The sequence below is a fragment of the Branchiostoma lanceolatum genome, chromosome 10 (genome assembly GCF_035083965.1).
Source record: "Branchiostoma lanceolatum isolate klBraLanc5 chromosome 10, klBraLanc5.hap2, whole genome shotgun sequence".
In the NCBI taxonomy this organism is placed as follows: domain Eukaryota; kingdom Metazoa; phylum Chordata; class Leptocardii; order Amphioxiformes; family Branchiostomatidae; genus Branchiostoma; species Branchiostoma lanceolatum.
Window position 1 is genome coordinate 9,994,707 of NC_089731.1, and position 13,863 is coordinate 10,008,569.

General features: G+C 40.6%; 2 protein-coding genes across 3 annotated transcripts; one reads left to right on the top strand and one right to left on the bottom strand.

Moving 5' to 3' along the window:
- Positions 1-111: 111 nt before the first annotated feature.
- LOC136443330 (peroxisomal targeting signal 1 receptor-like) lies at positions 112-10,034 on the top strand. Of its 2 annotated transcripts, XM_066440529.1 has the most exons (17): positions 112-264; positions 1,647-1,820; positions 2,162-2,197; positions 2,331-2,454; positions 2,693-2,821; positions 3,104-3,182; positions 3,310-3,354; positions 3,555-3,648; positions 4,347-4,466; positions 4,708-4,809; positions 5,148-5,258; positions 5,425-5,568; positions 5,900-5,970; positions 6,424-6,618; positions 7,062-7,230; positions 7,514-7,671; positions 8,593-10,034. In XM_066440529.1, the coding sequence occupies exons 2-17, from the start codon at positions 1,680-1,682 to the stop codon at positions 8,801-8,803; spliced, it is 1,929 nt and encodes a 642-aa protein (XP_066296626.1). In that variant the 5' UTR covers positions 112-264; positions 1,647-1,679; the 3' UTR covers positions 8,804-10,034. The 2 variants fall into 2 exon arrangements, with proteins under 2 accessions (XP_066296626.1, XP_066296627.1); XM_066440530.1 differs by lacking the exon at positions 4,347-4,466.
- On the bottom strand, positions 9,758-13,859 carry LOC136443331 (large ribosomal subunit protein uL29m-like). Its single transcript, XM_066440531.1, has 6 exons — positions 13,667-13,859; positions 12,001-12,215; positions 11,747-11,807; positions 11,347-11,443; positions 10,876-11,102; positions 9,758-10,498 (listed from the first exon to the last, which is right to left on the bottom strand). The coding sequence occupies exons 1-6, from the start codon at positions 13,756-13,758 to the stop codon at positions 10,315-10,317; spliced, it is 876 nt and encodes a 291-aa protein (XP_066296628.1). The 5' UTR covers positions 13,759-13,859; the 3' UTR covers positions 9,758-10,314.
- Positions 13,860-13,863: the final 4 nt, after the last annotated feature.

Consider the following 13,863-nt stretch of genomic DNA (forward strand, 5'->3'; position numbering starts at 1 on the left):
TATAGACACTTTGGCGAAAAGATATCGTTCATAAATTCATAATCATATATGCACACTTTCTTGTAGTGAATGTTTACAACGAAGTGATGCGGCTCGTGACGTCATTCTTAACCCGGAAGTAAATGCTAGTCAAGATGGCGGTTGACCTGACGTGACCAGACCAGCTGAACGTTTCGCAGATGTAAACAGCTCTAAATCATCCAAAATTCTAGATATCAAGAAGTCTCTTAATAGTTTCTCAAGCCCTTTATTGGCAGACATAAGGTAGGTGTTCCTAAGGTGGTGTATTGTATGTCTGTGATGGTCAGATAAGTACGTTTTTCAAAGTTTCTTGTCATGATGCATCATGACCGCTTGGTCACTCGATTAATTACGATTCAGAAAGATAGATGCAATATTTGTCGACGTTTAAACAACACCTGTAGCAACTGTATTCTAGCCCTGTCACCGTAGTTGTTTATACATTGAGTCAAATATACCTGCACACCTCCTCACAGAATATATCTCAAACGTTATAGCAACGTTATAGCAACAGCACAGCAAGCAAGTTTTGAAGCGACCTATGACCCAGTTGCGTTACCAAATTTATAAAACCTTCATATTATGTAACGTCAATGCGCAGGTTGAAAATAGCGCCTATCGTCGCAGAATTTTGCACTATGCCATGTTTTTCTCGAAAAAAGATTTTTCATGACCTGTTGTATTAGTAATTTGAACAATTTTTAAATAGAATGTTGACCTGACCGGCTGACCCACTAGAAGAGCATGTAGAAAGTTTAGAAATTATTATACAAAATTCAATTGAATATCTCAAGGATGCCAGTCACATACGCAGGTTAAGGTATAGATAACAGTAACAAAAGTTTAAAAACCAAGATGCCATCACCATCTATTGAATTTGAATGGTTTATCATATGCAAGAGGTCTGACATCCTTTTATTTATTGGAATTTTCCTACTAGAAGTGCTATAAAATTGTACATGCATGTATTCCAAATATTCAAGAGTACAATGCATTGCTAATTAGAAACAATGTTGTACAGAATGCTAAAACTCGAAGTTACAGACATTTTGAAAGAAGGGGTAAGAAATTCCAGTTGAACTTTATCCAAATGTTGGAGATGGTTCTCAGCCTTTCAGACCAAAACAATCACCTTTTGTGTGAGAACTGCGCAACTGTGACAGAATCAATTCTTCACGGTCATGGGTATGAGCTCAAGGCTAACAGACACAGCACTGTTTTGATGGACTTGTTTGATCATGCATAAACATAAGGTCGTCAAAAGGCAGCAAGGGAAACCTCCTCTATCCATTAAAAGAAGTTAAAGGCTTGATTTTTCCCGACTCGCACACACATCTTACATGAATACCGGTAGCTGGGTTATAATTTAATATAATTTTGTTACATTCATGTTGCATGTTTTCTTTTCGTATGTCTAATTTGTGGCAAATTGAATTAGTCTGAGTGGTTTCCCTGTTGCCAATAAAAGCAACCTCTGGCAGAAAGCCAGGTGCTTTATATGTATTTATTCCAATGCTGATTAATTTGTGTCAACACTTTTGTATTGTAGTCAGAGAACAGTTCTGCTCCTGCTGACTGCACAGAGTATTCTTCTTAGTAAATGAGAAGATTTTCTCTCCTTTCAGGTCTGATAGAAACATACAAAGTCACTGGTAACCATGGCAATGCGTCAGCTGGTAGAGGGGGAGTGTGGAGGTGCCAACCCTCTGATGAAGTTAACCACACACTTCACCCAGGACAAGACTCTGAGACAGGAGGGGCTGAGGCCAGGCTTTCCTGCAGCGAGGGGACTGCCTGTGGTACAGAATCCTTATCATGAATCAGTTCTTTGAAAATTAATATGATTTAGAGCAAAGTGAATGCTTGATTAGGATACATCCAGAGTAAAGGACTGCATTGATTTCTGTAACGTTACTACTTTTAACAATTGTTTATCTTACAGTACATCATTGTAAACAAGAATTGTTCTAGATGTTGATATATATCTAACCTGTATTGTACCAAACTTACTTCTAAGTGTCAATGCTGGGAGGTCTTACGTTTGTACGACTATGACAAATATAACCATTTCAATTGTAGAATAAGTTCTTCAATGTCATGTTCTTCTCATCTTGTTATGTTCCGCTGTCCTATTTCTCAGACACCTGACAGATTTGCTGAAGCCTCGGAGGAACAGGTAACATTTTTTTTTGCACTGATTTAAAACTAAAAAAATCTCAATCTTCATTTCTTTGACACAAACCTGTATTTAGCAGCATCACTCACACCTTGCCACTCATACTGTAATATTTTGTTCCCATATTGTCTAGTTGGTGAATGAGTTTCTGGCAGACCAGCGTAGCCATGCTGCCCCCACAACCTTCCGTATGGATGCTCTCATGCAGGAGATGAGAGAAATCGAGGATGCTGAGATGAGAAGTAGACTTGCTCAAGGTTAAAAAAAAATCACATTATTGTTTTTGCATCAAACCTAGTCTGTGTAACGCAAACTCCGCTGTCCAAAGCTGTAATGGCCCCTCCTTCTAGGGGGCGGCTGCTATAGGCGCAATTCAATCAGTCTACATCAAACCTATTGCATTGGTTACCTTTCTTGTGATTTGTATAATTGTGATATCTGTTGCTTCTCTTTAATGAAACAAAGTCTGCAAAAAGATTGTATCTTTTCTTCTAGCACCCAATGTAGCTGACCTTGCCACGTCTGCAAACTGGGCGGATGAGTACCTGGTAAAGGAAGGGACGGACCTGAATGACTCAGACTGGTCCAAGGAGTTTGTAGATGATCCCCTCAGTAGATATGCAGGTGAGACCGTAACATGTATAAGACTATCTTCTTAACTTACAAAATCACATTTTCTCTTTGTATTTGTAATACAATATTATCATCCTCAGTCTTCTTGCTATGTCACAATAGTAATTATTAGTAGTAGCAGTAATTAAGAGTTGCAACATTCCCCTGGCATTGTTATCTGTAGGTTAGAAGTTTTTACTAACGAGTAATGTTTTTTAATCTTTATGACACAATAATGAACAATATCATAACTCCAATGTCCCAAACCATGACTCATGTCTTGATTACTCCTAGGTCCAGATATTCTCCCATTGGAACAGGCTGATGCCAAGTGGGCCCATGAGTACTTAGAACAAGCGGAAGATAAAACATGGTTGGTAACACTGTTTTTGTTTCTTCCAGAGATTGAACATATGTTACAACACCTCAGTTTCTATTTCATTTTGAATGAAATACATAATGCATTTGTGATGTTAATCAATTTATATTCTGTTTTGCAGGACAGAAGAATTTGTCAAATTAGAAGATGAAGCAGATACAAAATGGTATGCATATCTACTAGAAATTTAATGTTACAGAATACAAGTGTGTACAAGAGGTAAAACAACATAGAATTTTTAAGCCTTCATGGTTGGAAAGCTCAATTATATGGTACATGTGTAGTATTTGATTGCACAAATCATACAAACAGAATTGTTGGATTTAGGTTTGGGGAATAGTTTCATGCACAGTGTCCGTTTTGCAGGGCTGAAGAGTTTACAGACAAAGATAACGAACTTGCCAGAACAGCCAATCAGCTGCTGCAGTCTGTAGACGACCCCAAATTAACCAACTCTGAGGTAAGCCATCTTCTCCTGATGGATATTATAACATTTGTTTAACATGTTTTTTATCAAAAGGCACTGTGGTGTAATTTCACTTGATGCAGGGGTTAGCATGTGAAGCAATCTTGCTTTGCTGCCAGAAAAGTGCAATTATAGGACAAATGTACAAATCCTGTACAGCACACAATTGAGGGGAGGTGGTAGCTACTAAACATTGGGTTGTTTTGTGTTACCTATACAAAATGAAAATCTCCATACCAACGAAATGGTTGTTTATCTTCCAGACAGAAGAATTTGTCTTCCCTATGTCTGTTGACAAGGTCTGCTCTCTTCTCTTAATACTGGCATTGACTCCATAGACATAAACAGAAACAAAGATCACTTATGTTTCTTATAAAACCCATCTTAAAACTTGATTACTTTGCCTTGGAAAGAGATTGTTATAGGTTATTTTGTGTTGAATGAAAAATTTCTGAACGTAATGCCTAGATTGAAAAGAGAGGCACTTAATTTTGACACAACCCTGTTGAAAAGAAAAATTACCTTCTGCACAAATCATGGTTCAAAGAGTGTTAAAAAAGAAATTGTTTGCAAATTGCACCTTTTCACCAAGTAAGGGAATGTGGTTTTAGTTTTGCTCAATGTGTACCTTCAAACTGAATCGTTTGTCATTGGCGTTTGCTGACAGGATCCTTTCTGTTCTGTCTGTTTAGTTCATGAAGTTTGTGAAGAAGATAGGCGAGGGGGATGTGACAATAGAGGGGAACCAGGTTATAGACCAGACAGCTGACAGGGAAGCTGAAAAGTGGACAGAACAGTTTGCTAGAGAACAGGTATATGTCGTCCATGCTGCGTTGTGTTCTATGTACTGTCCTATCATTTTATGCAGTGCCATAAGTTTAGTTTGTCAACGTTTTATTCTCAAACTCCTATGTTCACATCTCCCCTACCTTTCCCACAAATTTGCCCCAGTGAAAAATCTTTGCCCCCCTCCCCACAGTTTGTCATAATTTTGTTTCTTCTACTATTTTCTTGCAAACTTCTTCGCTGACCGATTTGTGCCCCCCTCCCCAGGGTTGGCAGCCGGGCACACAAGAGGAGGAGTGGGTTAGACAGTTCCAACAGGAACCAGACGTGTTGAACTTTGACACTGATGAGGCCAGACAACAGTTGGAGGTGAAGAGAATTATCTGTTTGACTGACCATTCTTAAGGAAGTAGCTGCAGCTGACTTGATATTCAGATCTTTTGGAAATAAAAGTTGAATTTTGATCAACTCGCATGAAGAATTTTGTAGGGCAAAGTAGGATTGTGAAAACAGTCATATTGTACAGCAGCTGTACGTTAGAGTGATTTTAAATACCTTTCTATTTGATCCAGTAGTTACTTGTTATTTAATGGGCAGACAATTGTACATTGTGCTTTGCTTATGAAATGTCATTAAGTGTTTACTGTACCTTCTGTGACAATGATTTTTCTTTCTGAAAGTAAACATTTCTCCTGTTTGTCCACTAGGCCGGTAGTGACTTCTGGGACAAGTTACAGGAGGAGTGGGACCAGTTAGCCCAGCAGGACTCCGCCCACCCCTGGCTGTCTGACTTTGACAATGTTGTAGACACTAACAAGGTGGGTGGGAAAGGGGTTTTAAGGTTCAGCAAGTTGTTTCTTAGTATTCATGCAAGACAAAGACACATTGTCAAGTTTTCTTATCAGCAATAAGAGCTCAAGAGCAATTTGAATATGGATGTCACAGAAGTCAGAACCCTCCTAACTGATAATCACTGTTTTTCAGGATTACGCGTTTGAGGAGGATAACCCCTTGAAGGACCATCCTGATGCCTTTAAGGAAGGCATGGAGAGGTTGAAGCAGGGCGACCTGGCCAACGCTGTACTGCTGTTTGAAGCAGCTGTGCAGAAGGACCCTGATCATATGGAAGTATGTGTCATTGTGGAATAACTGTTACACATGCTTTAGTATTATTGGTACATGTTTATCAGTTGGTTTATAATTCTTGTAAAGCACTGGATCAAAAGGTAGGGGTTTGAATCCTGACTAACTGTCGGATACTTGTCAGGCCACATTTTTCAGAGGGGATATTATATAACTTGTTGACGAGGGCCACACCATGAGCATGTTTGTGTATAGCTATTAGCAGTTCAAGAACTGAGCTATAGAATAAATCTACATCCAAGACTAGGCATAATGATTTTTGGAACATAAATGAAACAGAAGAATGTATGTATGATGTTTGTACTCTTGTCTCCAGGCGTGGCAGTATCTTGGTACAAGTCAGGCAGAGAATGAGCAAGAACAACATGCCATCAGCGCACTGAAAAGGTTTGTCAGATTCTGTACAAGCAGATGATGGAATTTTTTTTTGCTTATGCCTGTAGATGCAATGTATTTCACATGTTCAAAGAAATTGTAAGCAAACATCCTTGCTCAATGGCAGACACAGAGAGTGATGTCAACGTGTTTATAGCTGCCATTTTTTAAGCCTTACACAAATCAGTGAGTCATTGAACCTCTTTCCAAAACACTTATACATGAGGGCCTGCATGCTCTTTTCCATGAGGTGAAGGAAGCCTATTTTTATTTTCCATAATTTGTAGGAAAGGCCCTCTTCGTCACGTAATTCGTAGCGAGGCGACCAAATTTTGCTTAATCGCCATCCTCGATTTTAGTGTAATACAGAGGGGGTTCTTCTGAAAAGTGTAAAGTGTTGTCGAGAACCCCTATGCAGACCCTCTTACATGAAGCTCTACTTATTTTACCCACCTCGACCTCCAGGTGTCTGGAGCTGCAGCCGCAGAACCTGACCGCCCTGATGGCCCTGGCCGTCAGCTACACCAACGAGTCCATGCAGCAGCAGGCCTGTCAGACGCTCAAGTCGTGGCTCGCCAACTCCCTCAAGTACAGCAACCTGGTTCCACAGGGGGCAGAGGCAGCAGGGGCAACAGCCAAAGTCAGCTCCATGATGTCAAGGTGTGGCTTTGTCTTCAAACTAAGTTGTTGTAGAATTTCTGTTTAGCTATCCCACCTCCTTTTCTCTACTAGGTGCTCACATCATGTAAAAGGAGCTTCCCATCTAGATAATTTTAAAAACGCTTGCAGTCAGATGTGTAAAGGTTAGGTATGACAGGTCGTTCAGTGCAATAATAACCAGCTGCTTCCGCACCACGTGCCTGCAAAGCTGGTGTGTTATACCGGATATACAGATTACAGATACAGAATAAGGGAGTTTGTCAGTTTTTCTGAAGGAGGGTGAAGTCCTGGTTGAAAATACATTGAGTATGCTTTGCTTTTCTTGGGATGAAAATTTTCTTGGGATGAAAATTTGAACAGAGTAACATGCTGAAAATACATTGAGTGTTCTTTACTTTTGCTAGGATGAAAGTTATGACAGATAATATGTGTTCTTTTTGCAGTGAGCTACACGATGAGGTTCGAGACCTGTTCATCCAAGCGGCAAGGAGAGCGCCCAAGGACAACATCGACCCAGATGTGCAGTGTGGTCTGGGGGTGCTGTTTAACCTGTCTGGGGAGTACGACAAGGCTGTGGACTGTTTCAATGCTGCCCTGGCTGTCAGACCAGAGGTAGGGATGGATGGGAACAGACTTTGTGAAATAATGTTTAGGAGGGTGTACTGTAAGGCAAATATGGTAGTTAAAGATTGAGAAAATGAAATGAAAGATAGATTCTGCAAAGCCCATGATTTTACTTCATTAGAAGTTAAGGATGTATGTCAAAATATTTGAAAATAGAGTCTTTTCACTACATCATACATGTACCCATCAGTGAAAAAGTTTTGCTTGGAACAATGTTTCTTAACTACTTATGCAAATCTGAGCAGGTAGCTTTGTTTGTGTACTTGTGCAGGATTCGCTCCTGTGGAACAGACTGGGCGCCACCTTAGCCAATGGGAACAGGAGTGAGGAGGCGATCCAGGCGTACCGACGAGCCCTCCAGCTGCGGCCCGGGTTCGTACGCAGCAGGTACAACCTGGGCATCAGCTGTGTCAACCTGGGGGTGTACAAGTAAGGCTCAGTCATTCTGTAGTAAGCCTGGGGTGTACAAGTAAGGCTTAGTCATTCTGTAGTAAACCTGGGGGTGTACAAGTAAGGCTCAGTCATTCTGTAGTAAACCTGGGGGTGTACAAGTAAGGCTTAGTCATTCTGTAGTAAACCTGGGGGTGTACAAGTAAGGCTTAGTCATTCTGTAGTAAACCTGGGGGTGTACAAGTAAGGCTTAGTCATTCTGTAGTAAACCTGGGGGTGTACAAGTAAGGCTTAGTCATTCTGTAGTAAACCTGGGGGTGTACAAGTAAGGCTTAGTCATTCTGTAGTAAACCTGGGGGTGTACAAGTAAGGCTTAGTCATTCTGTAGTAAACCTGGGGGTGTACAAGTAAGGCTTAGTCATTCTGTAGTAAACCTGGGGGTGTACAAGTAAGGCTCAGTCATTCTGTAGTAAACCTGGGGGTGTACAAGTAAGGCTTAGTCATTCTGTAGTAAACCTGGGGGTGTACAAGTAAGGCTTAGTCATTCTGTAGTAAACCTGGGGGTGTACAAGTTAGGCTCAGTCGTTCTGTAGTAAAGCTGGGGATGTACTAGTAGGGCTCAGTCATTCTATAGTAAACCTGGGGGTGTACAAGTACGTACATTCTGTACTGATAGATGACTTCCACATGCCTTGAGTTGGAAAAATAAATCTGGCAACTTTTGAATGACAGGTGATCATATGTAGTAATGAGAGCTTCATGTCAATCCTTAACCAAATGTGCTTGTTGGGATCTCAAAGTTTGTGTGATCAAACTTCATGAACCAGTCATCAGAGGTACATGATACAAAGGCATAGAGAAGTGCACAATATCCAATTGTATATTACATTGCAAGTCCTGTTGCACTGAATTGCATACTTCTACAATGAAATTATGTTCAAACATTTCTGTCGTTAATAGGGAAGCGGTGGAACACTTCCTGACAGCCTTGAACATGCAGAGAGCGGGCAAGGGTCCCAAGGGAGAGGCGGCGCTCATGTCGGAGAACATCTGGAGCACCCTGCGCATGGCCATCTCGCTCATGGGGCGGCCAGAACTCTACGCACACTGTGACCACAAGGACCTAGACGCCTTGAATAGTGAGTTTCGTCTGCACGAGGTGGAAGTCTGAGGTGTGTTTTTCTACAATATCGGAGGAAGACTCAACGCTGTCATTTAAGAGAAAACCTCACAGTTTGAAGTTGAAGGAATTGTACAGTATTTTGGGGCCGGCAGATACTGTTTCAAGTGTGATCTGTATTTATGGGAGGGGGTTATGGAAGTGATAAATACCAGGACATGAAACAGGGCAAAGGTTAGATGTACATCACAATTATGTGTTACCCGTTTCTATTGTAGAGAAACCTTACAAGCCACAGTGCAGGCATTCTGGATAAATGGTGATGAATTTTCTGGTCATTTTGATATTTAGCAATGTTCAAGTCTATGCATTGCACTGTATGTTTTAAGATTTGTTGATTCTGCACAAATTTTTTTGCTTTATGTAAGCATGGTGATCATGACAGATATTGATATGATAAAGATTAATTGTATCTAATTTATTATGCAAGAGTGCTAAACTTAACCTTGTAATGTGGCTTATGAGCATACTGTGGTCAAGTGTCGATATGACTTATACGATTTGTGTTCAGCTAGGTGACATGCTTAGACAGTATGTAGTCATGTTGTAGGCAAACTATTGAATGAGTGTGGTATTGGGTCTAAGGGTACACAATTTGAAGAGAATGTTTAAATCTTCCAAGATATTGGAGTGAAATCTTGAAGACATGTACATGGTAAGTTTGAATTATTAAGCTTGGGCATACATTTTTTAGGGTCCGTGACATGTACTCTGTACATATAATGCAAACATTTATATCACATAACATTGCTGTGATTATTTTGGATACTTTACTTCAGATAGTTGAGATTCAGAGTGCTACAAGCAACTTTGTAAATTGAAATGTGTTTATGGAATGCTACTGTGACAATGGTGTCAAGAAAGCAAAGTAATTATTCTGGAAGAAACATTAAATATATCTCACCACTATGATCACACACAAAGATATACTTTAGGCATATGTAATAACTGAATGAGGATTTTGTTTATTCTACAACAAAGTATGGATGTGGATGAAGGCTTTGTTTCCTAACATTGTCCGATCTCTGTTACTGGTGCTTGAAAATGAGAGAAAATAATGGACAGCAAAAGTTTTCCGGGTTTGCTTCTAGCCATTAACAAAACTTGTCTGAATTTTTAGAAGGTGTACTAAGAGCTGTTTGTAACAACTATAAAAATCTCCCACATATCTACAAATTTCTCATGCAAATACATGTATGCAATAAAGTATGCTTAGTTTTGAGGTATGACTTCTGATTTACACCTTTACTGTAATACACAGTTATACAGGTTCTGAGTCTTCTTACTATTCCTGTACATATTGATGCTTTGATAGGATGAATACCAGTATTTATGAAATATCTGGAACGTAGTTATTGTTACTTCAGATGAACAGTGGCTGGTTTAGGTTCATCCATTACAAAGTCAGCTAGTGTACTACCCCAGGTGGAACAGACTTGGCACATGGCAGGCCTTCTTCATCTTGTCCACAGCTCAGGAATATATATGAGGACGAAACTGCTCTAATATTCCTTCTCGATCTCCCGGAGTCTCTGCTCCTTGTCCCACTGTTTCTTCTCCTCCCGTTCCTCCCAGGGCGTCTTCTGGTCCTTCAGGTTGGGGAACTTCTCCACCATCTTGGCCCACCAGCGGCGCTCCGAGTGCGCCTGGGCAAACTGCCTCTTCTGGTGCTTCTCTTCTCGCAGTCTGAGAGAAAAACAATTCAGAGAATAAGCTGAGAATTCAACAAGCTATGTCCAGGAAGCAACAGTTTAATATACTAGTTTTCAAAAAGGTACCTTTATTATATTAATATAGAGCAACTAGTCTTTTACAGAAGAAGAAAAGGAGTCTTTCACAATTGTAATGCTGGTAGGTGATTTTCATATTTAAACTAGTTTTGTAAGACTCAATTTGACTTATTTCAGAAGTAAGGAAGTACGTGTTTCCTTTTAGTAAATTGTATGATAGTCTACATGGCAACAAATGTATAGAGCACCAAAACAACACTTTTATGCCATCTGTGGTGTAGAACGACTACATTTTTGCTGACCAGTAACCGTTGATCTGACACTGCAATGTACCTTATGTAATACTCCACAAAAGTGGGGAAGGTCCAGTATCTCTTGTTGAAGGACGTGTTCATCCACACGGGCATGGGGTACGGTTTGAAGCGCCGGTAGTACTTCTGACCGAAGACGTTGAAAAGGAATTTCCCAGGAACCTCTTCCTCCCTCCCCGTTTTCAGCAAGCGGAGCGCCTTCTCCCGCTCCAGCAGGACTTCAAGCAGGTTCTCCATGGACTCTGTAACCTGGACAGAGGGGAGAACCAAGTTCTTCACTTCACAGAATCATGCAGTAAACAGATCTGTAATGATAACTCATGTTTGCAATACACTGCTAGCACTCAAACATATATCACGTATCAAACATAACATCACTCAGCATTTAAATGCAAAGGGAATAAATGTCCTAGTTACATTGTATGTTCTCTTGGTGTGAGACATTATATCTATAATCAGCAGTAATATTTTGTTCTTATTTGGCCAGTCTTGCCTTGTCTAGTCGTTCCTCGCTGGGCATCCTCTCAACCTGTCTGTGCGCCTCCTGTTCCAGGGTCAGCAGCATGTTCCTCTCCTTCAGTAACACATACCTGTGGGATAAGTCTTTTCTTTTAAAGTTTTATAACATTAAAATATGACTTTAGCAATAGTAAGCAGTCCTGAAACTTATCAAGATTCCTACATAGGCCTATTTATCATAAATTTCCAAAGGACAATTTCTAGGAAATACATATCGGCACAAGACATCGGTTTCCGAACACACCCAATCCAATCAATTTATTCTACTAGTATCATGTGTTCTTAAAATTGGTCAGACATTTTCAACCTGTACTTTTACTCTTGCTAGCCATCATCCCACAAATATGTTTTAAATGGAACAGTGTTACACCCACCATAACTTCCACAGGTCCACATTACTTTTTTGTCTGAGTTGGTCCATAGTCCAGGCATCACCTATAGATAAGAAAGCAGTTCAATTTTAGGCTAAAACTAACATCAAAATACATTTGAAGACATAGAAACTCAGAAACCTTATAGGACTCATAGAGTCTCCTATTAGCTTTGAAAAAAGAAGTACTTTTTACAATCACACAGTTGGAGTTTGAAACTTAGTTTACAAGTATAACTATAAGATCATTTTGCTTACCATGTTTTACATTTTTCTCGCCCCAATTTTTGGGATCGTCAAAGAACTCTTCTGCACCATGATGGGAAGAACTGGTGTGGAGGGTTTTCTTGTGAACTACTGTTAAGGCCTGCAGAGCTGTTGACTGGGACATTAGAGCTGGTGTTACAGGTTGTCGTTGTTGAAAAGGCAGTCTATGGAAAACTCTTTGAGGAGATGACGTCACTGTTATGGACCTGCAAAGGATCAACAAGAAAATAAAAAAGAAACATTAAATACAACAATGGCAAAAATATTTGACTAAAAATCAGAGACAATCAAAGTGACTTTAGAAACTAAGAGTCTTAAACTACACTAAAAATTGTGAATCGTAACAGAACCAAGTGAAACCCAGCACCAAAAGACCAGTCTAGCAATATTCGTTCCTTTCGTTTCAAGGCATCCTCATTTGAGGTGAAGCATGATGCTTTTTCAAGTAGCTAGTGGTAGTGCAATGTGGCTTCGCTACGGCTCGCGTTTTTGGCCAAGCACACTGGCTCACCCCTACTCTTCTCGATTTTAAGTGTGTTGGGTTCTTTTACGTGCATAGGTTTGACGCTTGAGGCTAATGCCTGAAGCTCCCTCAAGGCCGCCTCATTTACGTCACTTTCTAAAATGAGGAATGCAATCTCTTACAACATTTCTGAGCTGGAGTCGACCCGTAGGATCGAACTCGGGCCCTAGGAGCCACGGAATTTGATCCAGATGGCGAAGCAGCGGGGTCGTGTAACCGCTTGCGCCACGGGGACATGCCAATAGATGTTAAATATAGAATAGTGAATGGGACCAAATGGGAACCCTGAACTTGAACTCTAATTTGCATACTCAAAAAAAGTCAAAGTTCCTTCCCGCACCGATGGTGCATAGGGCGGCACCCATCTCCGTTTCAGTAGCCCTTGGGCCACACTTTGTGCAATCACTACAGCAGGGGGCTAGTCCACTGGTAGTGGTGTGTGTTTTACTGTTTAACTTCCATACTATTTCCCAAATGCTGAGTGCTAAGCAGAGAAATCAGTATGTACCATTTTTACAGTCTTTGGTATGACCCGGCCGGGGTTCGAACTCACGACCTACCGTATGCAAGGCTGACACTCTACCCACTCGGCCATTGCACCGGCCCTACTGAATACCATAATATAATACTTGCATACTGAATATCATAATATACATGTGTAGTTCGAATGTGGACATCTCGAGTCTGCTAATGTTTCCAGTCTTACTTGACGGTCAAGTTCGAAGTGCCAGTCCAGTGTTTATACACTAAAGATTCATGAGAAAATAAAAGTCCTGTATGACATTACAGGCGGACACCCTCTTTCCAGTATGGAGTATCAAGGTACTTATATTTTCTGCATGGCAAGGTGATGGTGACTCAATTTAAGGCCTTTAAGAACAACGTGAAGACCTAAAACTTAGTGTGCTAGTAAGACAGATAATCTAGATTGCAATTCTAACCTAATACTTTGGAAAGGTCAAGTTCAAAGTCCCTGTTCGGTGTTTTCAGCCATACAACAAAACACATACCATACCATATTACTCATGGATGCCCCCCTCCCCAGCTCACATCAACTTCGTCACTTCAATCGAAGTTACGGGAAACTTACGCAGTTTTGCTCATGTCCTGTTCGTCTTTAGTCTTTAAACTTACCTTGATAACAACCTCGCTCCCAGACATTGTTTCCCCATCTCGAAAATGCCCTTTGAGTTTGGCAGGCCACTTCTACACATGCATGCTGCCATTTTTGTTCCGGTAAAGGTCAATTGAAAGCGCCCCTAGACGGTCTGTAGAAGTACTGCAGATTGACAGCTTCAGGTCGTTTATTAAGCTGCAGTACTATCTTTAGC

Coding starts and splice junctions, on each gene's coding strand:
- LOC136443330 (XM_066440529.1), top strand. CDS start 1,680: ATGGCAATGCGTCAGCTGGTAGAGGGGGAGTGTGGAGGTGCCAACCCT. Junction 2,198..2,330: donor CTGAAGCCTCGGAGGAACAG/GTAACATTTTTT, acceptor CATATTGTCTAG/TTGGTGAATGAGTTTCTGGC. Junction 3,649..4,346: donor CCAAATTAACCAACTCTGAG/GTAAGCCATCTT, acceptor CTGTCTGTTTAG/TTCATGAAGTTTGTGAAGAA.
- LOC136443331 (XM_066440531.1), bottom strand. CDS start 13,758: ATGGCAGCATGCATGTGTAGAAGTGGCCTGCCAAACTCAAAGGGCATT. Junction 11,808..12,000: donor CGAGAAAAATGTAAAACATG/GTAAGCAAAATG, acceptor TCTTATCTATAG/GTGATGCCTGGACTATGGAC. Junction 11,103..11,346: donor GCGAGGAACGACTAGACAAG/GCAAGACTGGCC, acceptor CCCTCTGTCCAG/GTTACAGAGTCCATGGAGAA.